At 44.4% G+C, this 24,663-nt stretch overlaps 2 protein-coding genes across 4 annotated transcripts in view; one reads left to right on the top strand and one right to left on the bottom strand.

The window, feature by feature from the left end:
• Positions 1 to 1,612: 1,612 nt before the first annotated feature.
• LOC143510891 (uncharacterized) lies at positions 1,613 to 6,937 on the bottom strand. The gene is made up of 2 exons (XM_077000744.1): positions 6,759 to 6,937; positions 1,613 to 4,147 (listed from the first exon to the last, which is right to left on the bottom strand). The coding sequence occupies exon 2, from the start codon at positions 4,137 to 4,139 to the stop codon at positions 1,779 to 1,781; it is 2,361 nt and encodes a 786-aa protein (XP_076856859.1). The 5' UTR covers positions 4,140 to 4,147; positions 6,759 to 6,937; the 3' UTR covers positions 1,613 to 1,778.
• Positions 6,938 to 9,018: 2,081 nt separating this feature from the next.
• Positions 9,019 to 24,663, top strand: part of dync1li2 (dynein, cytoplasmic 1, light intermediate chain 2) — an 18,883-nt gene continuing 3,238 nt past the window's right edge. Inside the window, exons 1-13 of one of the 3 annotated variants that reach the window (XM_077000576.1) lie at positions 9,019 to 9,147; positions 10,720 to 10,876; positions 12,035 to 12,108; positions 12,384 to 12,500; positions 12,835 to 13,065; positions 17,965 to 18,131; positions 19,021 to 19,114; positions 19,216 to 19,351; positions 19,659 to 19,770; positions 19,862 to 19,921; positions 20,404 to 20,445; positions 20,713 to 20,830; positions 24,088 to 24,210. In XM_077000576.1, coding sequence (XP_076856691.1) covers positions 10,782 to 10,876; positions 12,035 to 12,108; positions 12,384 to 12,500; positions 12,835 to 13,065; positions 17,965 to 18,131; positions 19,021 to 19,114; positions 19,216 to 19,351; positions 19,659 to 19,770; positions 19,862 to 19,921; positions 20,404 to 20,445; positions 20,713 to 20,830; positions 24,088 to 24,210 — 1,369 coding nt within the window. In that variant the 5' untranslated portion in view covers positions 9,019 to 9,147; positions 10,720 to 10,781. Of the gene's footprint in view, positions 9,148 to 10,532; positions 10,877 to 12,034; positions 12,109 to 12,383; positions 12,501 to 12,834; positions 13,066 to 17,964; positions 18,132 to 19,020; positions 19,115 to 19,215; positions 19,352 to 19,658; positions 19,771 to 19,861; positions 19,922 to 20,403; positions 20,446 to 20,712; positions 20,831 to 24,087; positions 24,211 to 24,663 lie in introns of those variants that run through there. The other 2 variants (XM_077000566.1, XM_077000585.1) reach the window with 2 other exon arrangements.

The raw sequence follows: 24,663 nt of genomic DNA, 5'->3' as shown, positions 1-24,663 counted from the left end.
CCATGGGCAGCCAGTAACTAAGGCGGTGCAGCTGGGCACGCAGAAGCACGTGACCTGTAGGCTGTGTCTAAATGAACATGCAAGCAGAGTTGACTTTGTTTTTAAGTGCTGTTTTTCAGTTCTAATTTTGCATGTAGCTCGACAGGCTGGATTTCTGTGGAGCTGCTAGATTTCAATTCTGCTCTTTAGGGTCATGACCTGCAGCTACAGTGATGCCACTCACATGTGTGTGTGCCATTACAGTTTCTATTTTTAACAAAAAGCAAAAGGAACACATGGTTTTAGCCGCATAGTTTTAGTCTCTGACTGTATTATAGATGCATGCTCAGTAAGCTGTGTGTTCAGTAAGAAACGTCCACCATCCATTACTTCTATTCTGGCAGATTTTACCCATGTCTGGCAAAGTTCATGTCCGAGTGTGTGTGTGAAAATGACCAATGAATTCTGGCCTATCTGTACTATTTCCTAGGATGTATTCTGTGATCAGAAGCAAAGCACTTTGTAAGTCGCTCTGGATAAGAGCGTCTGCTAAATGCCGTAAATGTAAATGCTCAGTTTGGGGAAGACTTATGTTAGTATTACACCATCTTCCCCCCTCACAGTGTTTTGCTGGTAGTGCCTACTGCATGTACGCGTGCACACACACACACACACACACAAGCACACAGCTATGAGGATGGAAACATCTGCGGGGGGGACGGACAACGCCTGTCCTCATCAGCGCTGCCCCCTCCCCCTGCTGCCCCCTCCCCTCCCCCTCCAGCTGGGCTATTCAGAGGTGCAGAGATCCAACAGTGTAGATAGATTGGGGGGGTGGTAGACGTACACATGCATCTACTCAAATATACTAACACGTACTCATATACTCAAACATTTACTCATGCACTCACACACATACTCACACGTACTTGGACATGCTCTTATGTACACGGCCACACTATTCGGGTGTTTGTTACAAAGACCTGACAGCACAAGCTAACAATGCTGTGTGGTAAGATGTAGCAACAGTTTTGCAGAGTTCCTAGAACTCCAGACAGACAGACAGACAGACAGACAGACACACACACACACACACACACACACACACACACACACAGACTTGTCTTTTCAATACATTAGCCATTACATTTGTGTTATGTGTTTATTTCAAGTACTCTTAAATATAACAAGTCCCAGGCACTGCAGCAGCACATTTAAAAAGTGTGAAAATAAAAGAACCCGATTTAAGGTACAAGAGCCTCTTATTTACTACATTTAAGAGCCTCTTATTTACTATGCCAAGCCATCGAGAAAAAAATTATCATTCTCTAATTTTTTTCAGCCCTCGATAAAAGTTCAAAAAGCATGATCTTCAAACGCATGATTTTTCACCTTTGTTATATGAACATGGAAACGTGAAAGTCTACATCAGAATATATTGTATTAAATGCTAATTCAGTAACCCAGTTTCATGTTTATGACTCAAACACACAACACAAGCATGTTCATTTCCATCATTTCCCCCTTTTTTTGTTTTTCTGTCTGTGTGTAACCAATCTGCTCATGTTTTTAAGGGTTTATGTAGTAAGGCACACCCCCACCCCTCCTCCCTCATTCTCTCTGCTTTTCTCTCTCAAGAGGTTGCATTTCTTTTTGGTTAACCAGAATTCCTTTCACCCGAGTTACCGCAACAGGCGTTGTTCACATTTTTTTTTTGACATCTTGTGTTGTCAGAGGGACTTTTTAGCTATGTTTTGTTGTTTTCATCAGTATGAGATTCAGGCTTTTAATCGTGTTCTTCACACGGCGTCGAGGGCCTTTTCTGCGTGGCCGCTCAGGGCTTCCACCATGCCTCCGGCCGTCTGGTCCTCAGCGGAGACCAGGGTCAAGTCCTGTTTCAGTTCACTCTGCTTTGGCTGCGCTGCCTCTCCATTCACACACTTCTGCGCCACAGGATCTGGGGCGTGGCCAGTGCCATCAGCAGGGACCGGTTTCTGACAATCCCCATTAACTTTGGGCCCTGCAGGGGGAGGATCCTCCACAGAGTCCTCTGAACCAGGGCTCTCACACTCTCCATTACCAAGCTTCTCCTGATGAGGGACAGGGGTGGCGCTAGGTTCCTCACCAGAAAGATCGTTGGTCGAGGTTGATTCTGATATGATGATCTCAGGGATGGGCTCTTCAGTGGTTGGTGCTTCAGCATTTGCACTGCTTGGCTCTGCTTCTGTTTCTGTGGACTCAGGATCAGCTGTGGGCTCTGGCCCCACATGTGCAGCCTCTGGAACCTCAGATGACACTCCCTTAATTTCCATGGCACTTAAAACCTCCTGTTCCACTTCCTCCACTGCCTGTGCTGCAGAAAGCTCCACTTCCTTCACTGCATTGTATTCTGGTGTAGCTACAGGCTCCTCTGGTGTAGCTACAGGCTCCTCTGGTGTAGTAGCAGACTCCTGTGGTGTATCTACAGGCTTCTCTTGTGTAGATACAGACTCCTGTGGAGTAATTACAGGCTCCTGGGGTGTAGCTACAGGTTCCTCTGGTACAGATACAGGCTTCTCTGGTGTAGCTACAGGCTCCTCTGGTGTAGCTACAGGCTTCTCTGGTGTAGTAGCAGACTCCTGTGGTGTATCTACATGCTTCTCTGGTGTAGTAGCAGACTCCTGTGGTGTAGTTACAGGTTCCTCTGGTGTAGTAGCAGACTCCTGTGGTGTAGTTACAGGTTCCTCTGGTGTAGTAGCAGACTCCTGTGGTGTAGTTACAGGTTCCTCTGGTGTAGTAGCAGACTCCTGTGGTGTATCTACAGGCTTCTCTTGTGTAGCTACAGACTCCTGTGGAGTAATTACAGGCTCCTGAGGTGTAGCTACAGGTTCCTCTGGTACAGATACAGGCTTCTCTGGTGTGGCTACAGGCTCCTCTGGTGTAGTAGCAGACTCCTGTGGTGTATCTACATGCTTCTCTGGTGTAGTAGCAAACTCCTGTTGTGTATCTACATGCTTCTCTGGTGTAGTAGCAGACTCCTGTGGTGTATCTACATGCTTCTCTGGTGTAGAGGCAGACTCCTGTAGTGTAGTTACAGGTTGCTCTGGTGTAGTAGCAGACACCTGTGGTGTAGTTACAGGTTCCTCTTGTGTAGTAGCAGACTCCTGTGGTGTATCTACATGCTTCTCTGGTGTAGTAGCAGACTCCTGTGGTGTATCTACATGCTTCTCTGGTGTAGTAGCAGACTCCTGTGGTGTATCTACATGCTTCTCTGGTGTAGTAGCAGACTCCTGTGGTTTAGCTACAGGTAGCTTTGGTACAATGACAGGCTGCTCTGGTGTAGTTACAGGCTCATGTGGTGAAACTCCAGTAGGATTTTGTGGTGGTTCTGCTGATACTGATATTGGCTCTTCTAACTTGGCCATGGGTTCAGCCAAAGCTGTTAGTTGTGGGGGATGAACTGGTTCCTCTGGCGCAGTAACAGACTTTAATGGAGTAGTCACTGGTTCCTCTTGGTTAGTCTCTACTGGGCTGGCTAAAGTCTCTACTGGAGCAGACGTTTGCTTCTCAGGGTCAGTATCAGCTGGTGCAGGTACTTGATTCTTGGGAGAAGATATAACCTCTACAGGAGCAGATAAAACCTCTACAGGAGCAGACATATCTTCTACAGGGGTAGTAGCAGATTTCTCCGGGGCAGATACAACTTCTACTGGGGCACCTGCATTTTTCATAGGGGTAGGTACCGCCTGTACAACCTCCACTGGGGCAGCTGTAACCTGTATTGCTTCAACCACAGCTGGAGCATCTGTAGTCTGGTGCAGCTCTGGGGCCGTTGCCGTGTCTTCCTGTGGAGCCGGTGACAGGGGGACCGACGCTGCCACCAAAGTGGCTGCTTCTGTTTTGGCAACAGGTTCCTTTGATGCAGGAACCGCTTCCTTCACCTCCACCTTTGTGTCTGCAGGTGTGGTGGTCTGCTCAGCCTGGGCCTCTGGAGCGCCGTCAGAACTTACAGCATTCTCCTCCACCTCCTGTCCCGCTGCAGCGTCCACCGCTGGGTCCTCGGCAGGGACCTCTGCCTTCTGCTCAGTTGTAGCCGTTGCTACCACTGGACTCTCCTCACTCTTGTCCTTCGGGTCGCTGACATCATATCCCTTCTTCCTCTTACTGAGCTTGCCTCCCATACTGTGTCCTGGATGACAACACAGAAGTCCCACATTACGACATGAAACAGGTATGAAATGAAACAGGTAAAGACATGATAAAAGTATTTTTACATCACATGCACTTTGGCCTCAAATGTAGTCTTGCATAATTAACAGCAGAGGTGTCAATTCCAGGTTCAGAAAGTAAAAGTGCTCACCAGGATTTTGCTCAAGCTTCCTGAATTGTGTTGATTCCACTAATTTTACCTGGATTGCACTAATTAGAAAATCTAGCAAGCTTGAGGAAAATCCTGGTGAGGACTTTTACTTTCTGAACCTGGAATTGACACCTCTGATTAACAGAGATAAACATGAGATGCCGGATGTCAGCACAGTTACTGCCAGTTCTGCCCTTTAAAGGTTCACAGCGCTGCCAAGGGGAAAGACTGCACAGCAAGAGGGGGAGGTGCCAATAGCTGCTGGAGGCGGAGCCCTCACGGCTCTCCCTGCTCAGCTCTTGTTTGAGTAGCTCTGTAATCTTGAATCAGTGGTTCTACCAGGTGGGCTCGATCATCTCTCACCCGTGTTGTCCATCTCTCACCCCTTGCAGGGTTTCTCTCATGGGAACTGGAGCACACCACATATAAAAATGCCTTTAACCCCTGTGTCCTGGGAAAACACATCATCTCGCACTGCCAAGACCAAGTTTACTCAGTCAAAAGAGAACACAGACATGAGGGCAGAGCATGAGAAAAGCCTGTTGCAGAGGCAGGACGGTCTCGGGGCCCAAGCCTGCCCCCTCAGGACCAGAGGAGCACGTGCTCTGCAGCTGTTCTGCAGTGTGCATGGCTGTGAGGAACCAGCTGAGGTTTGTTCATGGAGGACAAAGTTGATGTAGTGAGATTGTTTGTGCAGGGAGAACAGCAGAGTAGAACACACTACTGCACACTAATGTTCTGAAACACGACACACCACAAGTTGCTAATGAGCTAACATAGAGGAGACAGAATGGAGCAGCCCTCATGATCATCAGATTTACAGAAAATTACAGAAAGACAGATTTCAAAATTATCTAACATTCTGCTACAGGGGAAAAGAAACCTAATCTAATGATTAAAACCTAAAATCTAATCTAAACCTAATCTTCATTAATCTAATGAAGACTTAAAATTAAGAATCAACATGGTAGTTACCGTAAAAATAATTATACGGGCAAACGGGCATAATCTTTATCAAAACCCGTCAACATTTGCTGTACCGATTGACAGTCGCGCGCACGTAGGGCAGTTAGAAGGGAGCTGTCCGTAGTGCTGCACTGGGCAACCGAGACCGGAAGCGTAGTCGGTGGCGAAGACCACGCGCAGATCAATGCAAACTCCATGATATGCCTCGTTTGCAGCTTCATAGCAGGAACATAGGCACGAAGACCCGAATGACTCCAGTCATGATTATATTCATTTTAACTCGTATACGATGGACTACTATTTTCATATACACAAGCAATGTGGTTCTGTTATGAAAGAAAGATCTTAATGTCACAGTAGCTATAATAATGTACACGACAAACAGGTCCATAATTTTGCTGACTCAGGGCATGGTAAGCACGTGGTGATCCGCTTGATCGGATCTTGAGATAAAAAGGTAACATGACAAAAAAGAATAAATACAAATCAGCATTAGGCTACATTGGACAGAGAGAGCGAGAGAGAAAAAGAGAAAGAGTGTGTGTGTGTGTGTGTGTGTGTGTGTGTTGGGGGGGGGGGGGGGGGGGGTCATGCAGACTACGTCTGCGGCACATTAGTATGCAGCAGCTACGGTAGTACTGAACCACGGTGGCTGCTAAGTAAATTAATAAGTTATAGGAAAAGTCCCTGTGATTCCTAAACGTGCAATTTACAGCGTACAGTGTCACTGTCCTCGGCAACGCAAGGACGACAAAAAGTAGCTATTCGGTGAGCTACAGCGCTCCGACGGCACCCCGCCCCTCCCCGCCCCCCGCTGCTCTTTTGTTCGCCATCACGCGCCCACAAGCGGCGTACAGCCGGTTTATGGTCAACTGTACGGTGCCGGTTAGGAGAACAAAGTATATGGAAAAATACGTAAAACTGGTTTGACGTTTGGAGGAATGCAACTTCACACAAACAGTTGTTATAATGAATCGCTATAATGAAATCGGTCACTTGGAATATGATTACCTATGACAGGATCCTGTTTGACAAAACCTGGTTTGGACACACATTCATTTTGCATTGTAGATTAAACGCCTAAATAACTGAAAACTGTTTGAACAGAAACCACGCCAAACAACTAGTACATTGTATCAATGGGACTTGACGCGTGCGGATTTTATAATATAAATTAAAACTTATCTCGCACTTCACATATTACTAAGCAAGGAGAACAGGGAAAATTGAGCATTTCTATCTATATTTTAATATATGAATTATGTGTTTACGACATGGTTCCTGTGAACGGAGTTAAAGTGCAAATTCGAGTATGAAGAACAAAGGAAACACCATCCCGGCGCTTGGTCCTGCCTTTGAGAACAGCGCTCCAACCCTTTATCGTTGGGCATTAAGACTGACAGTATGGTTCGGCAGACAATGCAAAATTAAGAAAACGAACTAGAAAAAAAACAGAGGTAAAAAGTTTACCGACCTGCTTTGCGGCTGATGCGAACCCCAGAAATCCGTGCGATGGGGAAGAGTGCAGTGGCTGATTTGTCTCCCTGCTGTAACAATGATCTGAATCCAGCAGAACGCGCACGAGCGACAGCTGCACACAGTCCCGCTCCTCGAGCTCCGGTCTCCACTGGGCTCCCCCCGCGCGCACTGCTCCTGTTAAACAGCACGGTGCGCGAGACATCTGTCGTTATAGACGCTCTCCTCCCCAACCACCATACACGCCCTCTCCCCCCTTCCTCTCTCAGCGCGCATACTTCCCTAGATTAGATGGACTTCACTCCTTTTAGGAATAATGCCCCTTTTATTTAACCCTTTACCTCTTAAATAGTAACTATAGCAACCAACTGCCTTTGAGTTCAAAGTTACCGAATACTTTCCCCCTATTTCCGAAAAGGCGATTAATACATTTGTCTCGTTTGAAAGATCAAAAGATGAGTGCGGTGCTCATACCGACAGCAGGAACGCGTGAACCCCTACAAGGGCCTGATGGTAACAGTGTGGTACAGTTTGCTCGAAATATAACCAGCAGAACAAAAAGTTTGGTTCAAATCCTCTCATTGTAAAGGAAATGGTAACTCGGGGGACACGCATTCATTGTACTGTATGTCGGTTTTGTATATGTCTGTTGTACATGTCTGTTGTCTATAACCGTGTGAATAACGCCTAGCTCGAGCGTGTTTCTGCAGGGAGAAAGAGCAAAGGTCATTCCTAATACTCCTGTCAACTCGCAGTGCTCCGTCACATGGCACCCGTCTGCAAGTTATCTGCCTGCTGTTAATGGGACAACGCATTTTAGGCCACGTTTGTTTTATTTGTGGATTGACGTAAAAACGTGGAAAGATATTTGGATAAAAATACATTGGGGTTTTTTGTGAGCGAAAGCCCTTTCACGCTGAGCATAAGCCATATTTGTATTTGGTAAATGATTCACGCGCGGAAATCTCGATTCTGTTAATTGTTCCAACCACGTTTTTCTTCCCTCACTTGCCTGAAACTGATTAGTTCTGATTAGACTAATCAGTTTAAATATTATTCACACAATGAAATTCCGTCGGTAAGAAATAATCAGATTTGTCTTTTTTACTTCTATAGTGTAATGTAGTTACACATATGGCTCAGTCTGTATGTGCTACACATTCTGCCATTTTAAGACACTTTTTTGCTGCTAATGTGTGTGAACGGCCTGCCATTCCCTGGAGAAGACAGAAGTTTCAGAGCTTCCAGTTTCCATGTTTCGAAGCTTTTACGACGTGTGAGCTTTGTGCCCCGCAGTAGGCTTAACATCGCGTGTGTAATTAATCACAGGCCCTCTGTCAAAAGGAAGATGCAGAAAGATGACATGAAAAGATTTTTAAAGATCAACTTAAAATGAAAACAGTATCCTCTAGTGGTGTAATTATGCATTGCATGTACGAAATTGCTAGGCTATCGCCAGCAGTTTTTTCACGTTAGTTACAAACCATTATAATGAAGCAAATAAATGGCAGGGTTTTAATCAGAGATAAGATTGACACTGTAAAAGTGTCAAGTCAAAAATGCTTATGCATTGCATTTCTGTGAATCTCAGTATGGGAATTGAAACTTGTGTTGCATTTCCCTTTTTGTGGTAGTTCCTGGTATCAAATAAAACCCTAAATCTGAGAGGCTGACAATCCTACTACTTTTGTTTGTATCTCGTGTTACTTTGCGAATTCAAAAGGTTGGATATCTGGGAATACAAGTGTATTGAGGACAGAATATACATTGTAGTTCTAATGAGAGGCAAACAGCAAGATTCTCTCTCTCTCTCACACACACACACAATATTAAATATTTCTAGGAAGAAAAAAAGAGCAGCAAGGTCAGGTTTCCCATGACTCAGAGTTTTGGCATGAAATCACTCCCTGGAGATCTTCAGGCCCTGCGTCCCTCATAGCCCTCAGAGGAGCCCTCCCAAATGGCTCCGCCCCCATGACCTGCGCCCCTATCAAAGCAGAGTCTCCGCGTTGCCCCTCCCCCACTCCCCTCAGACGTGAGTAGTGGGGCAGGTGTGTGGCAGCATCCATCAGTAATCTCAGCACTAATTACTACAACCATTCAAGTCTCTGTGGGACGTAAGGAGCCCGGATGGAAAGTGATTGGATTTAACATTGGCAGCTGTCGTAGTGCTGGTTGCTTTAATGATCGCGTGTCTGTAATCCGGTTTTAACTGGTCGAGAGAATATAGACCCAAAACAATTGACAAAATGCCAAACCATTGTGTAGGGCTATTCACACAAGCACTGATGCCTTATAACAGATGAAAAGTCTCCGTGAATGTGCTGATGACCAAACAGGGACAGGAATGTCCCATCTGTCCATTAGACAAACATGTACAATACCAGGTGAGGATTTTGTACACGAGTTTATTTTTATTATACATGTCTTTAAAAATTGTGAATTACAATAATGCAGAATGGTTATCAGGTTCAAAGTTTCAAAACGGAGAAGAGAACATTTTAAGTTAAAAACAATGTTTGTTTAAAAATAGCAAAACAACATTTCAAGAAACCGTGATATGCATCTAAAAATTTAATTTAACAATTTAAAAATAAAAAACCCTTTGATTAGACAATATTTGTTGCTTTTGAATCTGAGCCCCAACCCAATTCAAATTTTTATACGCCAGACGTATGTAATAAAAATGTTTGAATTCTTACTTCTTTTTTTTTTACTTAGAATTCATTATAAATTAAATATATTCTGACTTCTCACTGTATCGTATGAATCTGTATTTGTCATTTTAGTAAAAAAAAATTTAAACATCTAATAGATAATGACTCAAGAACGAACCCATTAAAACCGGATATGAATGAGAGGTTTTTAGATTACTGGAATTATATATTACGGTTATTATAGCCTAACCGATTATTTTATTTTTCACTTTCGTCTAATCTCTTTAATTTCTTTTGCCATATAGACTCAGACGATTGTTCCTATGGTAATTTTCATTAATTATTTTAGAGATTTTGTATCTGTAACAAATACTTAAATTTAACAGCAGATGTCATCAATGTACTTCTTTTTTAGTTGCTTCGACCCGTTACGCCCTGGTCCTTATAGAAAACTGTTATGAAAGCTGTGTTCCCTAATTTTAAGATAATATGAACTTGCACATGCACTGTCAGGGAATTACAGACATTTTACTACACAGCACGGGTTAACTCTGGGTAGCCTTCTATTTATTACTTTATAATACATAACGTGATAGTCTATACAAAAGTGCGTTTTTGTTAGATTCTATTGTACCAATTACATATTGGTTTACAAATCCAGTATCAGACCCGATATAGTCTCGACGCATGATCGTTTCTGACAACCGTTCCTTTCTAATCTCATTACTCATTAAAGTTACTCATTAAAACGTTAGAAAATATGACTGCTCGCAAGCAATTCACAGTTAAAGCACAAAACAAAGTCAATGTATTTATTTATTTTTCAATCAATAAATTAGCATACATTTATTTTCTAATCTTTTTCCCCCAATAAGTAATCAGTTCACAGATTTTTTCACAGTTGAGTAAGGGCGTAACCAGGTCCGACATCCACGCTTAGTTCTCGAACTTGTTCAAAAGTGCAATGGCGTTTTGTAGCTGATCTCGGATCGGTGTTTTCTAATACCAACATACATTGCGCATAACAAAAGAAACCGTGAACTGGTCTCTAAACAGGAGACTAACGCAGTTCTCTTTTCCACCACTGGGGGCGTGACTCTGAGAATTACGTCATCCCAGCGCGTAGTGAGCTGTCTCTTCACCTGCCGTTTCACAATTTCAACAAACTTCAGGAACAACAGCATGCTCTCTCGGCTTTTTTTCTCTGCGGCACAGACATATGTTTTACATCATTAATTAAATAAAGGTTACTCCGGTCTTGTACAGTTGATACGCTAAGAACAGGCCGTTTGTGTTGTACAGTGTGAAGTACAGCGGAGGTCCTCAGGCTGGGGCGGCGCTCCCTTTGTGGCTGTAGGGACAAGATGGCGCCCGTGCTGGAGAAGAAGATATTGGGCGCAGCCGGGACAGGCGACGGGATGGACAACAGCAACGAGGAGGACGAAGGACAGAACCTTTGGTATGATAACATACTCGCGGAGACTAGACGTGTGGTTGTGCTGGAGAGTGTCGCTGTAGCGGTGTCAAATGTGCTTCGTCACCGCCGGGTACGCGGCCTCGGGCCGGCTGGAAGTGTGACAGAAACCTTCATCTTCACGATTAAACGTCATCTTCCCGATTAAACTTGTGTTAATCGCGTTATGTGGCGGCATATGTGTCTACTGCTGGTCACTTAACATAGTCGCGCTGTGAAACGACAAACACGCGCGTTCTCACGTTTATTGTAAAAATCGCCAAGCCTCGAAAATCCGTTAAATAACGTTCAGAGGTTTGGAGCGCGAGCTTGTTAGGACTGCGCGAGCCGGCTAACTTGCTAGGACTGCGCGAGCCGGCTAGCTTGCTAGGACTGCGCGAGCCGGCTAGCTTGCTAGGACTGCGCGAGCCGGCTAGCTTGCTAGGACTGCGCGAGCCGGCTAGCTGGTTAGAACGGCGCGAGCCGGCTAGCTGGTTAGAACGGCGCGAGCCGGCTAGCTGGTTAGGACAGGGTTCGCTGGTTAGCCGGTTTGCCAGTAGGCTAGCTCACTGGCATATTGATTGTACATTACAGATCGCAGAAGACTTAGATGACTAACTAGTACCTACTGCTAGCTAAATGATGGCTAACTGGTACCTATCTGCTGGTTAACCATGCTAAATAGTACCTGTCTGCTGGCTAACCAGTACCTGTCTGCTGGCCAGCTATGCTAACCTAGGTACCGTACTCCTGTCCTGTAGCTAGCGGACTAGCTAGCCACCTTCTTTACACTGCGTTGAACTGGACATAGCGACTCTGATTTCAGGAAGACAGTTTTTTGTTACACTTCAAACTGCCAGTTTAGTCATTTTCTACTAAGTTATGATGGTTTTGATCAGGTTAATGTCAGCTGTACTCCGATATCATAGTTGTCATGCTTCTTTAAACATGTTTCGCTGTTGCATGTGTTGTCATTGTAATAAACACTGTCAGTAACGAGAACATGTCAGTAAGATTTCTTTCTTTAATCGGCTTCAACGTAAACGAAACATTTAAATATTGGCTTACTTTTTCAGATGCATTGTGTTAAATCTGTAGGACATGATCTGCTCATGTGGACCATATGTGGTGGTGTGTAATCAAACATGTCTTATGTACTCACAGGTCTTCAATCCTCAGCGAGGTATCCACACGTTCCAGTTCTAAATTGCCATCGGGAAAAAATATACTAGTGTTCGGTATGTGCTTGTTTTCTTCTAGGATCCGTGTTTTTTGCCTTAAAAGCATATTTAATGAGACATTACCTCACTTAGGGTTTTGTTCTCAAGTAGAAGATTTGGGCAAATTGGTGTAATTAAATTCTTCACTTATTCTACAATTTTGTGTCTGAAAGAGGACATGCAGGCATGTGTGTCAGTTTCTATGGAGGTGTAAAAAAGTCTCATGTTTCCTTGTTTTGTTGAAGTGCTGGTGTGTGATTGAATATTACGGATTACCGTGTCTGTATAATTAGGGGAGGATGGATCGGGGAAGACGACGCTTATGGCAAAACTGCAAGGCGTGGAATACAATAAGAGAGGGAGAGGGCTTGAATACCTGTACCTGAACGTTCATGATGAAGACAGAGATGGTAAGTGATGCAGGGATTGCAGTCTTCCTCACCTGCACAATGCTGTGCAGCACTGAGCCCCTGAAGTGCTATTTTCTGTAGATAAAACAAATTTTGTTCAAGAGTGAGAGTATGCTGAGAGGCTGAGCTTGCATGGGGAAATGTGTAGTGTTGAGTCCTGACAGTGGACTGTAGTATAGTGTGTAATGCGGCGTGTATAAATGCCACCATCATGGCCGAATGCCACTCCTGCTGAGTGAGGTAAACAATCCTGTTGAAACACGTGCTTGGCCAACATGGCCTGTTTAGATGGTCAGCTTTGCCAGCTTCAAACCCTCATCTAACCTTCTTCCAGATCTGACTCGCTGCAATGTGTGGATCCTGGACGGAGATCTGTACCACAAAGGCCTGCTGAAGTTCGCTGTATCGGGCGAGACTCTGGAGGATAGCCTGGCTGTGTTTGTGGTGGACATGTCCCGGCCGTGGACCATCATGGAGTCTCTGGAAAAGTGGACCAGCGTCCTGCGTGAGCATGTGGACAAGCTGAAGATTCCACCAGAGAAAATGAAGGAGATGGAGCAGATGAGTAAGTGCTAATCTCCAAATCATCCAGTATCAACTTTGATGGGGAGGTTACGGTTTAGGTTTCTGCTGCCATAGATCTCATGGGCTGAGGTTGTGGCGGGCCTGAGCCAGGCCCATCTGTTTGGACCGAGGCGGGTTGGGTCTCGGTGCTGACTAAGCAGATTTCAGTGCTGTCAGATAATGAGGCCATTGGAGCACTTGCATGAGTCATGGGGTGGCTATAAATATGAGTAAATGTGCTGTTTTGTTACGGTTGTAATGCTTTGGAAAAGTCCACTTAGCCATCAGTGGGAAATATAAAACAGTGTTATATTTATCTGTCACCCAAGCTTGTTTGCCCTTCTGTTTATGCTCTGTAGAATTATTTAAGCTTCCTGTTTAAACTGCTGTTTAACAAGTACCTGTTGGTTTTTTTTTCTGCTGTTTTTAGCAGATATTGCCAAGTGTTATGGAGTTGGCTGTTTTGTTTTCCTGTGACATGGTGAATGTGTGTGAAAGCAGTAAAAGAGGAAGTAGTCCTGAGACAATGAGATGAGCTCACTGTGCAAGTTACACATTGGATCTGCAGTTTCACATAGTGCACCATGAACACTGGCATCAGTCTTGATATAACCATGGTGATTAGACATATGTGCTCCTGGAGCTTATTATTGATGAGCCAGCAGCGTCCAGTCGGCCTCTCTGTCCTGACCTCAGAGGAGGAGATCAGGAGGTTGAGGTCATCACTGGGTGGTGTAAGGGTGTAGGTAGAGTGGGGTGACAGACGAGTCGGAGGGAGGTAGTGGGGCAGGCATGGCAGACAGATGGAGAACTCTGCCAGTGTGCCTTTTGTTTTGACATAGAGAGGTTGGTGTTTGTGCTGTGTAAGTCCTAAAGGGGGGGGGGGGGGGGCGCAGGGAGGAGTTTAGGGAGCTGCTCTTAAAGAAACAGGCAGACTGACGTCGTCATGGTGCCAGACTGCGTCCCAGGCTCCTGTCCAGCCTGAGTTGCAGGGTGTTGCATCATGGTGCTCTGTGGCGCCTTATTGCAGAGCTGCGTGGGATCAGTGTCTGAGCAGGACCTCGGGACCCAGCAGAACTGCTTCTGTGAGAGGAGAGGAGATCCACTCCTGTGAACTTGCACACCGGCCTTCTCCCAGAGCCCCTCCGGTGTGGGAGGAGGGTCCCCCGGTGTGGGCGGAGGGTCCCCCAGTGCCGCTGTGCTGCTGCCTGTGAACGTTGCTGCCTGTGGTTGCTCTGCAGCCGTGTGCTGTTGTACTGAGCCTTTTCATACCATCTTCAGATTATACGGTTGTATATGGTCGTTCATCACTTGCGTCCTGTTTACATTCCTGTTTTTTTGGTGTATATATACTCCCATGTCCTTAAGGCCCCATTGCTCGTCATTGTTTCAAGTCTCTTGTTCCTAGTCCGGTCTGCTTCCTTCTGCTATTCTCGATTTGTGTGTTTCAGGTGTGTTTCCTAGTTTTACTTTGCTTTGTTTCCCCGTACTAGTCTAGTTCTCCCTTCAGCTTCTGTCTAGTGTTTTTCTGTACCCTGTTAATTCTCTTTCTAGTTCATGTTGGCTTGTTCATGTATTGTTCTATGTGTGTGCCCTCCACATTTAGCTGGTCTGTTGTATTACGTTTCCCTGCTTCCATTCCCGTGTCTTTTATTTAATTATTCTACTTCTTAATTTTTTTTCATGTTGTAATTGTTTTGCTTTTTTATTTGGATTTTGCCTTGTCCGTGTTCCTTGTTTCTGTTAATTATGCCACGGCGTTCCTGTAAATCCAGTCCATGTCTGTTGGAAATTGTACCCTAGTCCGGTCTGCTGAATGCATTTCAGTTAATGCCCCTATTAAACCTTGTCTCTACGCACTTGTCTTCCTCCATTACGTCTGAATCCCTGGCGTTACACAGACGAAACTGACTTATTTTTAGCATGTAAATGCTGATGCATCTTATGAAATGACTTATGACTGTTTAAAAACAACATATGTCGGTGCCATGGATGTGTGGAATAAATCTGTCTTGCTAGTGTTAAAAGAGAGGACAGAGGGAGACTGTCAACATTTGCATCACTCTGAAATGGCAGTGAAAATGGATTATAAACTAAAGCTAGCCATTAGCTTGCATTTACATTCCACTTACTTTCATTATCAGTATTATCGTTACTTTCATTAACCTCCAAAGCTAGCTAGCTCCAATGACTTCCCACAGGAAAAACAAAAGCATGCCAACTGGCTAAAATGAGTTCCACAAAACATGGTTTAGCTTGACTTGCTGCTGCAAACTCCACTAGTTTTGATCTAGACACAAATAAGCAACAATCACTTCCTGTGTTTTGTACCTCCCCTTTCCGTCAAATTAGCATCTTGTAAATTTGTTTGTACTTTTGTAATTTTGTTTCCTAAACGGTAAATTGTTTTGCCCTTCTCGGCCACCGTAGTTAATATTAATATCCACCATTTTACAATAGTACTGTTGTATACCGAAATGCTGTCATATCACCCAAGCTTTGTGTTGTGGTGCTTTTGTTTTGTGGTAGCTGGGTGGTGGTGGTGGTGGTGGTGTGCTTGTCCTGGGTTCCTCTGCAGCCCCACCTTTATTTGGAGAAAATGAAAGTCGGTCAAAGTCGACACTAGAAAGTCTTTATGGTCACTGTTGCACCTGACCGACGCTCCTGCAGTCCTCGTCCTGCTGGCTCTTCTGTGTCCTCTTAATGGTGGACTGATCAGACTGTGGCAGAATGTCAGAAATGTCCAATATGTACAAACAATTTCAAGAAGTTAAGCTAGAAGTTAAGAAGGAAGGTGCCTAACTGCAGAGAGGCGTACTACGGGGACATGGCTCCTTGTGTTTAATAAGGAATGTGTTATTGTGTTTACAAACATGATGCTTATGTGGCAGCTCCTTACACTTGTGTGAACGGAGTCTCTTGTGCTTTCTGAATGAGCTCCACTATACTGGGAGAGAACAGAGAACCTGTCTTCTCCTCCTCCTCCTTAAGTCACTGGCTCCTCTGGTGTGGCTTTTGGTTTGTGTTTTTTTTTCCCCACTTGTGCTGAAATTAGGGCTGCCATGATTGTCGACTATTAAAATAGTCGACAACTAATTTAATAGTCGATGCATTGTTTTTTTTTTTTTCCTCTCCAAACTGGTGTGGCAGTTTCCACTGCTGCATCTGCCTTTCTGTCCTTGACGCACATGCACAATAGTGGAAACCGGGGTAGATGGTGGACGACATCCCAGGACGTTATACAGACTGGTATAATGGATACCCGGCTACAGAACTCAAAAGTGTGGGATCATTTTCCGTAGCCGGGTTCTGAAACACGTGAAATATCTGCAAGGCAGAACTTTCCTTCCACGGCAGCACAACCGCGATGTACGAGCACCTGAAGCATGTTGTGGCTGATTGTGACAATGATGAAGAGGGACCGTCATCTCTGAAATTTAAATTGGTAGTTAGCTTCTAAGTTGGCGTAAACAGAGCGTTAACTTAGTACTTAACTTTTACAGCTACCACGATAAATAACATTAGTAATGGCGATTTGTTTCATTAGCCTTGGCACACATTTGTGTGTTTTCTGTAACGTCAGTGAGACCAAAACTTTATTTTTGTGAATAATTCCTTAGTTTCAGGTCCCTACCTAATTTGATTTAAATGTAGCTAAGTTTGATGCCAGAGACAAATGAAAGAAAGAAAAATAATTTCTTTATTAATGTATTTATTTTTGCATTGTTTAAGCCAGTGCCTTATACTTATTTTAATAATTGTTTGTTGCAACAAGCTGCATATTTTATTAAAGGTTTAATGAACTATGATCTTAATTGTTTTTATTTTTAGTTGGCATATAGCTGAAATCTAATGATGGTTAGGCCTATATAATAGCAGTTGCATTCTAGTGTGATAAGCTGTATATTTTCTATTCAATTAACGTACGTTCCGATTAGTCGAATAATCATAAAAATGTATCGGTGATTAGTCGACTATAAAAATAATCGTTAATCTCATTACCTGTGACCTTGGGTGGGTTACCGCGATGAGTGTGCTGCTATTGGCCAACTCTGCTGGGGACGTAATGGTGTCGCCTCTGCTTCCTTCATACTGAGGCCTGTCTCTCTGACACAAAGCTGTGGATGCCTGTTATATTAAAATCCCCCAGGCCAGGAGACGGTGTCCTCCATTTAAGATTTTATAAAATAAACTTCAATAAAAATATAAATAAATCTAGCAGTGTGTTGGCCTAGTGGAGATGACCAGGTATGGTATGCTGTGGGATCTGGAGGTGTGTGTGTGAGCTGTTTTGCTGGTTCTTCTATGCTGTGGGTCTGCTGGGTCTGGTATGCTGTGGGAGTTGTGTGTGTGAGCTGTTCTGCTGGGTCTGGAAGGCTGTGGGAGCTGTGTGTGAGCTGTTCTGCTGGGTCTGGAAGGCTGTGGGAGCTGTGTGTGAGCTGTTCTGCTGGGTCTGGAAGGCTGTGGGAGGTGTGTGTCTGAGCTGTTCCTTAGGTTCATGAGGAGCAGCACTCCTCTGCTTCCTGAGGAAGGCCCTCCTTCCTGCCTCGATCTGCTGCAGTCAGTGTTGTTGCAGTGCACTACAGGAACTCTCCTGTAACAGATGGGCTCTTCTGATGAGTTCTGTCAGGGTGTCTTCTCCTGTGTGTGCTGGTGGATATGTTTGGGTCCATCTTGTTGAAACTTTATAAGGAGAGCTATGGCTAGGTGCAAAACTACTCCATTCAGATTAAGCTTTGAACTTGTATAGATATCAAACAACTCGAAGTGTGCAAAATTATGCATGCGTGTTGGATTTGAAAGCTGTTGGCATTACCATTCTTGATTCATAATTTCTCTTAGGAATCTACTTTGACACTCACGGCTGTGTCTGGTCTTACCTGGATGTGTTTCTTTGCAGTGGTGAAAGCGTTCCAGGAGTATGTGGAGCCTGAGGAGGCCGTGCCAGCTTCTCCCCAGAGGCGAGGCCCTCCGGCTGGGGCAGAGGACGAGGAGGTGCTACTCCCTCTGGGAGACAACGTCCTTACGTACAATCTGGGCATTCCAGTGCTAGTAGTTTGCACAAAGGTGAGAATATTGCTAACCCAGTGACCAGTTACAGTATTGCCCTTCTACAGGCCTTCAGTGATGGTGGAGGGCTCAGTAACAACATGCTGAATCACAGAATAAACGTCCCTGCTGTAAACTGTCCTGCGTGTGTTTCGTCTAATACTAATATTCCCCCCTAGTGTTCAAGTCAACATGGTGCTGTGTGGTGGATTATGGTTTGTAATGGTGGTGGACTATGGTTTGGACTGGTACGTGTCCAAAGCTGGTGAAAACCTCTTTTCATGCAGTATGTGGCCTACAGGCGCTGAACTGCAGATCCACCATCTCTCCCTCACATGCTGTGTGAGAACACACCACCCTCTGTGCTCTGGTCTCCTCTGAGCTCTTCCCTACGGGGCTGATCAGAGTGAGAAGGAAGCAGGTCTTCTGAGGTTCTGTATAATGTGCCTGCCTCTTCAAGTCCAATGGTGCTGTATTTAATTCACCTTGGGCTCAGTAGGAAACGTACGCCTCTCAGGAGTCCCTGCTAAAGTCAGCCGCCTCTCTGCTCTGTGTGAGTGTGTGCACGCTTGACTGTATGTGCGTGCATGAATCAGCATGTGTGTGTGTGTGTGCAGAGCTCCATACCTGAGCAGGGCTGGCGGCTGCTGTATCTGCTCCTCTGCTGGAGGGAGTGGGTGTGTCCCCACGAGGGAGTGGGTGTGTCTCCCTCAGGCATGTGGTGTCCTGCAGGTCTGCCATAGTTTCCCACTGACTGTGGAAATGTGCTGTTACAGAGGCGGGGCTTCTATAATGTGGCTATATTACAGGCGAGATAAACAAGCTTGGTATCAAACCTGTTTTTAATCATCTTAAGCTTCTCATGCCCACACAGCTGACGTGCCTGTTCTGTAATCTCCCTGTCCAGTGTGATGCAGTCACTGTCCTGGAGAAGGAACATGACTACAAAGAGGAGCATTTGGACTTCATCCAGTCCCATATTCGTCGCTTCTGTCTACAGTGTATCCTTCAGCCTACATTTGCTCCCTCCTCCCTGTCTGTGTGAACCAAGTACAGCCTGCAGGCAATACGTGTGTGTGTGTGCCTTAACCCTGTGCCTCAGATGGAGCTGCCTTGATATACACTTCTGTCAAAGAGGAGAAGAACCTGGACCTCCTGTACAAATACATAGTGCACAAGCTTTTTGACTTCCAGTTCACCACAGCTGCCTTAGTGGTGGAGAAGGACGCTGTGTTTATGTAAGAGGGGTGTTACCTCTGTCTCTCTCTCTCACACACACACACACACACACACACACACACACACACACACACACACCCTATAACCTCTTGAGCATACTGTAGTGAAGATGTAGGTAGTAAAATTGCACTGTAATGCTGTTATTCTGGAAATGAGCTGTGAGGTGTGATGCATGCAACATTTGTGTTTGTTTTTTATATCACCACTCTACAACTGTATTTAATAAAATATCACAGAAGCTGGTGAGCCTGTAGCACTTCAGACGTTTAGTCTGTAGCTGTCTTACTCTCTCAACCCCGATTACAGTCCGGCCGGCTGGGACAATGACAAGAAAATTGCCATCTTGCATGAAAATTTTACAACGGTCCGACCAGACGACCCCTTTAAGGATTTCATCACAACACCTCCTGTGCGGAAGGTTGGTCCTTGAGAACTTCACTGAGGCTCCTTTAGTTCCGTTGCTGTGATCCTGATGCTCAACTTGTTTTTCTCCGTGTGTGTGCATCCAGCTGGTACACGATAAAGAGATAAATGCCGAAGATGAACAAGTCTTCCTCATGAAGCAGCAGGTCTGATTTCTGTTTCTTACACAGCTCTCACATGACTTATGATGCTACCAGTCCTATAAATAAAAGCCCAGATTGACCCTACGTCTGACACCCTCTAAATGCACAGGGGTGCACAGGGCTTTAATTCTCTTCAGATTCTAATCACAATTTTTTCTCTGGTCTCCTACATTCTCTGAACAATCACAAACCTGCAAAATGGCTAGAGAGTTATTTCATTGGCTGAGAGCTGCCGTGTGCATGTGCTGTGAGTGTTTCAGGAGTGGGGGGGTTCAGTTCCCCTCTCTGCTAACTTCAGTAAGGGGAGCGTCAGACATGCAGCATTCCTGCATTTGTAGTGGCTCATTGTGTCGTAATGAATAAAGCGCATGTCTGTTATGTTAATATGAATAATTCCTTGATCTGTGTTGGTCTGTCGTGGTTATATTCTGATGTGTGTGTGTGTGTGTGTGTGTTTTCTCCCGTTTTATTTGTTTGGTGTGTAGACTTTGTTAGCGAAGCAGCCTGCCACCCCAACCAGAGGAACAGTAAGTGAAAACTACTTCCTGTGTGAGGCCTTCGTCTTTTAGAAATGGATTTTGGATGTGAGGCTACAATTTGAGACATCTAAGACATCTGATACCAGGGGTAATGTGCAGGGGAGGGGCCAGGGTCCTGTGTGAGGTCAGGGTCGTGTGTGGCATGTGAACTGGATGAAGTATTTTAGAAATGCTCTGTACTGATGAGTGGTTGGAAAGCTTTTAAGGCATTTCCAAAGCTTGTTTTGTGTGTGTTGTTTGTGTGTTTGTATACAGGAGTCTCCGGCTCGTACCACGTCCGGTTCCCCTCGACCTACAGGTCGCCCAGTCCCTGCCAACGTGGCTAGCGTGTCGCCCATGACGACCGTGAAGAAACCGGATCCCAACATGAAAGGTGAGTGATCACCATAGTTACACTGAAAACCTACTGTTGCCTTTGATGCTTATTTAGGTGAAGTGTTACACACAGGAGCATTGATGCACGTTTTCAGATCCAGTTTCGTTTGTGTAAAATGGATGTCCCTATCAAACTTTTTGAACTTCCTATCCGATACCGATATTTTTTTGCACTTCCGATACCGATATATTGGCCGATACCGATATCGGCCTATCCAAGCATGTATTAAAGTTTAAAGGTATTTAGCCAACTTACTTTGTTGTCAAACTCATGTTGAAAAGCGTTTTAATCTTGATAAGTAGCCAGCTGAATTAGGTGTGTTTGACTAATAAACAATGGTTGGTAAGGAGAAACTGACCTGTTTATTTAGCAATTAATAAACTCAGAATAGACAAAATAATAAATAAACAGAAATGGTATCAGTAAACCAAGGCTCAAAAAGCCATAAGTGCAAATAATATTGTAAATTGTATTTCAAAAGTGGCAGTTTGTCATGCTTCGTAAACGTTTCTGCCAGTGTTAGTTGTGTAGGACCTTTCTTTTTGTCTTCGGTTTTCTTTAGAAACTCTTCATGTTGTTTATGGTGGTATTTCGCTAAATGCTTGATTAGATTGGTTGTATTAAAAGTTCTTACAGGTTTACCACCATGCTTGTGGCTTATGTTGCACTCTACATCTTCGTCTTTGTCGTCATTTAAGGTAAAATAATCCCACACAACTGACATTTTTACCAATACCTTCACATTTACATGGCCGTCTTAATGGTTAGGAGATGCCGCTGAGCTAAATTGGGGAGATGCTATGCTCGTGTGCTGGAAAATGCGGTCCAAATTTCGGATCGGGACAAGCCACACACATATATATATATATATATATATATATATATATATATATATATATATATATATATATATATATATATATATATATATATATATATATATATATAAAGGATTTATATCTTCACCACTAAGGTAGATTCGATACACATCTCGATACACTGTCACCGATACGATATAACTGCGATACTCTGAAACCCCTTGTCGATACGATGCGATACAAATCACTCCTGTTCACGATATGATGCGATTCAAAAATTATTTGATAAAGATATGACTTATTATTCGGTTTGATAAGTGATCATTCGATACAGTTAGTTGAGGTTTGAGGATGTATTGGCCTAACCCATCAGTTTTCTTAACTCAATAGCATAATTCTACTTTACTCTCTAACAATTTAAGGGATGTATGCATCTGGTTGTTTTCAATGGAGCAAAACCAATACATAATATAAAAAATGCATAATTCAGTATATTCAGACAGCATTAATTTATTCAACTGAATTATTCAGTTATTTTCTCCATCTATACAAAATGTTTAAAACATAAGATGAACAGTTTTTAAAAGTACTGTATTAACAATGTGCATAGTGAAAATTATGATCTGCAACACTACTGTCTGCTAGACTTACGAGGGGGTAGCGGCCGCAGAGATGTCCACACCGTGCCATCTTTTCATGTGTTTCGCAAGTTCGTTGTGCTACTGATGTATTTGATAGCCCCACGGCATTGTTTGCAGATTGCGTGCGTCTTGTCAAGTTGACCACCTCGCTTAAAAAAACCCGAAATATTGCCACACGTATGATTTTTTTTGCCACACATATGTCTTTTTTGGTGCATTAAATACCTTTGTCTAAATCTTTGTTTGTTGCTAATGCTCTCGTTTCCCTCCATCTTTGTTGTGTACGTCTGCGTGTTTGCGTCAGTACCTGAGGACATGGTGCATTTATGTTGCCTCGAAAAAAAAGAAATCAATAAAAATAAAAAATATGTTGCCTCTGAAAATATGTTAGAATAAGGAATAGATACTGGAAAACAAAACACCCTATTTAACCTTGGTATTTGCCGATGCAAAAAGGCTAGAGGAGATGCACCGTAAATTCGCCCGCAAATTAAACCCGATGCACGTTGAATCTACCGGTGCAGTCGAATTGCAGACATGTGTGCCGATTCACAGATGTGAATCCCCATAATATATATGTATTAGGCTTGTCCCGATCTGATATTTGCAAAAAATGCGTATCGGATTGGCAGGCACGATCCAGTTTTTTTAAAAGTCCGGTCCGGCTTTTCCCATTTAGATAATCCATTCCAGTTTCTGCTGTGTTTTCGACAGCGAGAGTAAAAAAAAATATATATATATATATAGTGTATATATATAGGGGGAAGTGTTGCGTGTGTCAAACCCTAGACGTCGGATTGGCTACCATGTATGTCAATCAAAATATACATTATGGACGATAGCCTGTCATTCATCCACTACTTTTTAATGTCATGCGATCTACCCACACTTCCTTCCAATCGACGTAATAAGCACCCCTGCACTAAAAGGTTCAACAGACCCCAAGACATCCCTGAATAACTGCCAAGACAAGCAAGATCCTCTGCTCTGATCAAATGAATCTCTGATTATTTGGCCAAAATTCCTTGCATCGTATATGGAGGAAACCAGGCAGTGAGTGTCATAGCCATGCCAGGACATGTTTAATTAGTTTACATAACATAGCTTTAATATTTTTAAAGGACTTGACTCTGACCCATTCACTAAAACACTAATATATGCTGTTTCTTTATTCTGTATGGCCCCCACACTCAAATAGCGGCCCGCGGGCTATCTATTTCTGGCCCACGAGCTGTTTTGAAAAGTGGTTTTTTTTTTTTTTTAAGGAATCTTTTTTTTCAATCGCGCTATCCGCTCTTATTTTGAAATTGCGCACCGCGATCTCAAGACGATGCCGGGGATAGCAACAACAAACACGTAGCAGACGCCCAAATGCGTTCGCCCCCATCCCCCCCACCCCCGTCGACAGTTTACGTTCGCAACCAGCCCCCTCTGTGATTGAAAAAATATGTGGCCCGTCATCATTTCTGTTTGAGTACCCCTGCTGTATGGTAAATGCACCCTTGTCTTGTACTCTGTATACTCTATACTGAGAATTGAGTGCAGTGATGTGAGCCCTTGAGCCTTGCATTTCTGTGCTTACACTGCCATCTTGAGGTGACTGTTGGGATAATTCCCTCAACACTGGGTGCCTGCTTGCAAGCCGTGCCCGACTGAGTACATGACGTCCACCGTTAAGCTCATCAGGAAAGCAGCTTCATGTCGGAATGCATTTTATTAAGCTGTTCATTAACCAGGCCTTATATTAACATCTTTAACATCAGTTTGGTGCGTGTGTTGTATTTTTTTTTTCCAGGAGCAGCTGCAAATGAGGGTGTGCTGGCCAACTTCTTCAACAGCCTGCTGAGTAAAAAGACTGGTGCTCCGGGGAGTCCAGGCAGCGCGGGGGCCGGCGTGCAGGGCTCCACCAAGAAAGCAGGTAAATCATCGTGAACCCCACTCACATCGCCAAACCTCCAGCCCCTCCGTGTTCCAGGCCCCACCCCAACTCTCCTCCAGTCCCCCACCCCAGTCTGGGCCCCCTGTGCGTCCCACCTCAACTGCCCTTAAACCACCCCTGCCCCGTGCAGCCATTTCCTGTGGATAAAGCTGTTGTGTGGAGGTTTACCCGCAGGGCTGCAGAGTCCAGCGAGGGACGAAGACACTTGAGCGGTTGGTCCAGCTCGTGATGTCCTGCTCACACCTGCGTTAACCCTCACGCCCTGTGGCTGCTTCATGCTCCTGCATATTTTCCTCTTGTTTGACTCCTGCTGTTTTCTTCATATCTCTCTCTCTCTCTCTCTCTCTCTCTCTCTCTCTCTCTCTCTCACACGTGTGCTTTGACTGCCCTCATGTACTGTTACTGCATGTTTGCTCAGCTGTGCCTTCCCAG

The sequence above is a fragment of the Brachyhypopomus gauderio genome, chromosome 1 (assembly GCF_052324685.1).
Source record: "Brachyhypopomus gauderio isolate BG-103 chromosome 1, BGAUD_0.2, whole genome shotgun sequence".
Taxonomy (NCBI): domain Eukaryota; kingdom Metazoa; phylum Chordata; class Actinopteri; order Gymnotiformes; family Hypopomidae; genus Brachyhypopomus; species Brachyhypopomus gauderio.
This window is presented reverse-complemented; position numbering and strand designations above follow the sequence as displayed.

Bases quoted from the DNA above. Each gene is read 5' to 3' on its own strand.
- LOC143510891 (XM_077000744.1), bottom strand. From the start codon at position 4,139: ATGGGAGGCAAGCTCAGTAAGAGGAAGAAGGGATATGATGTCAGCGAC.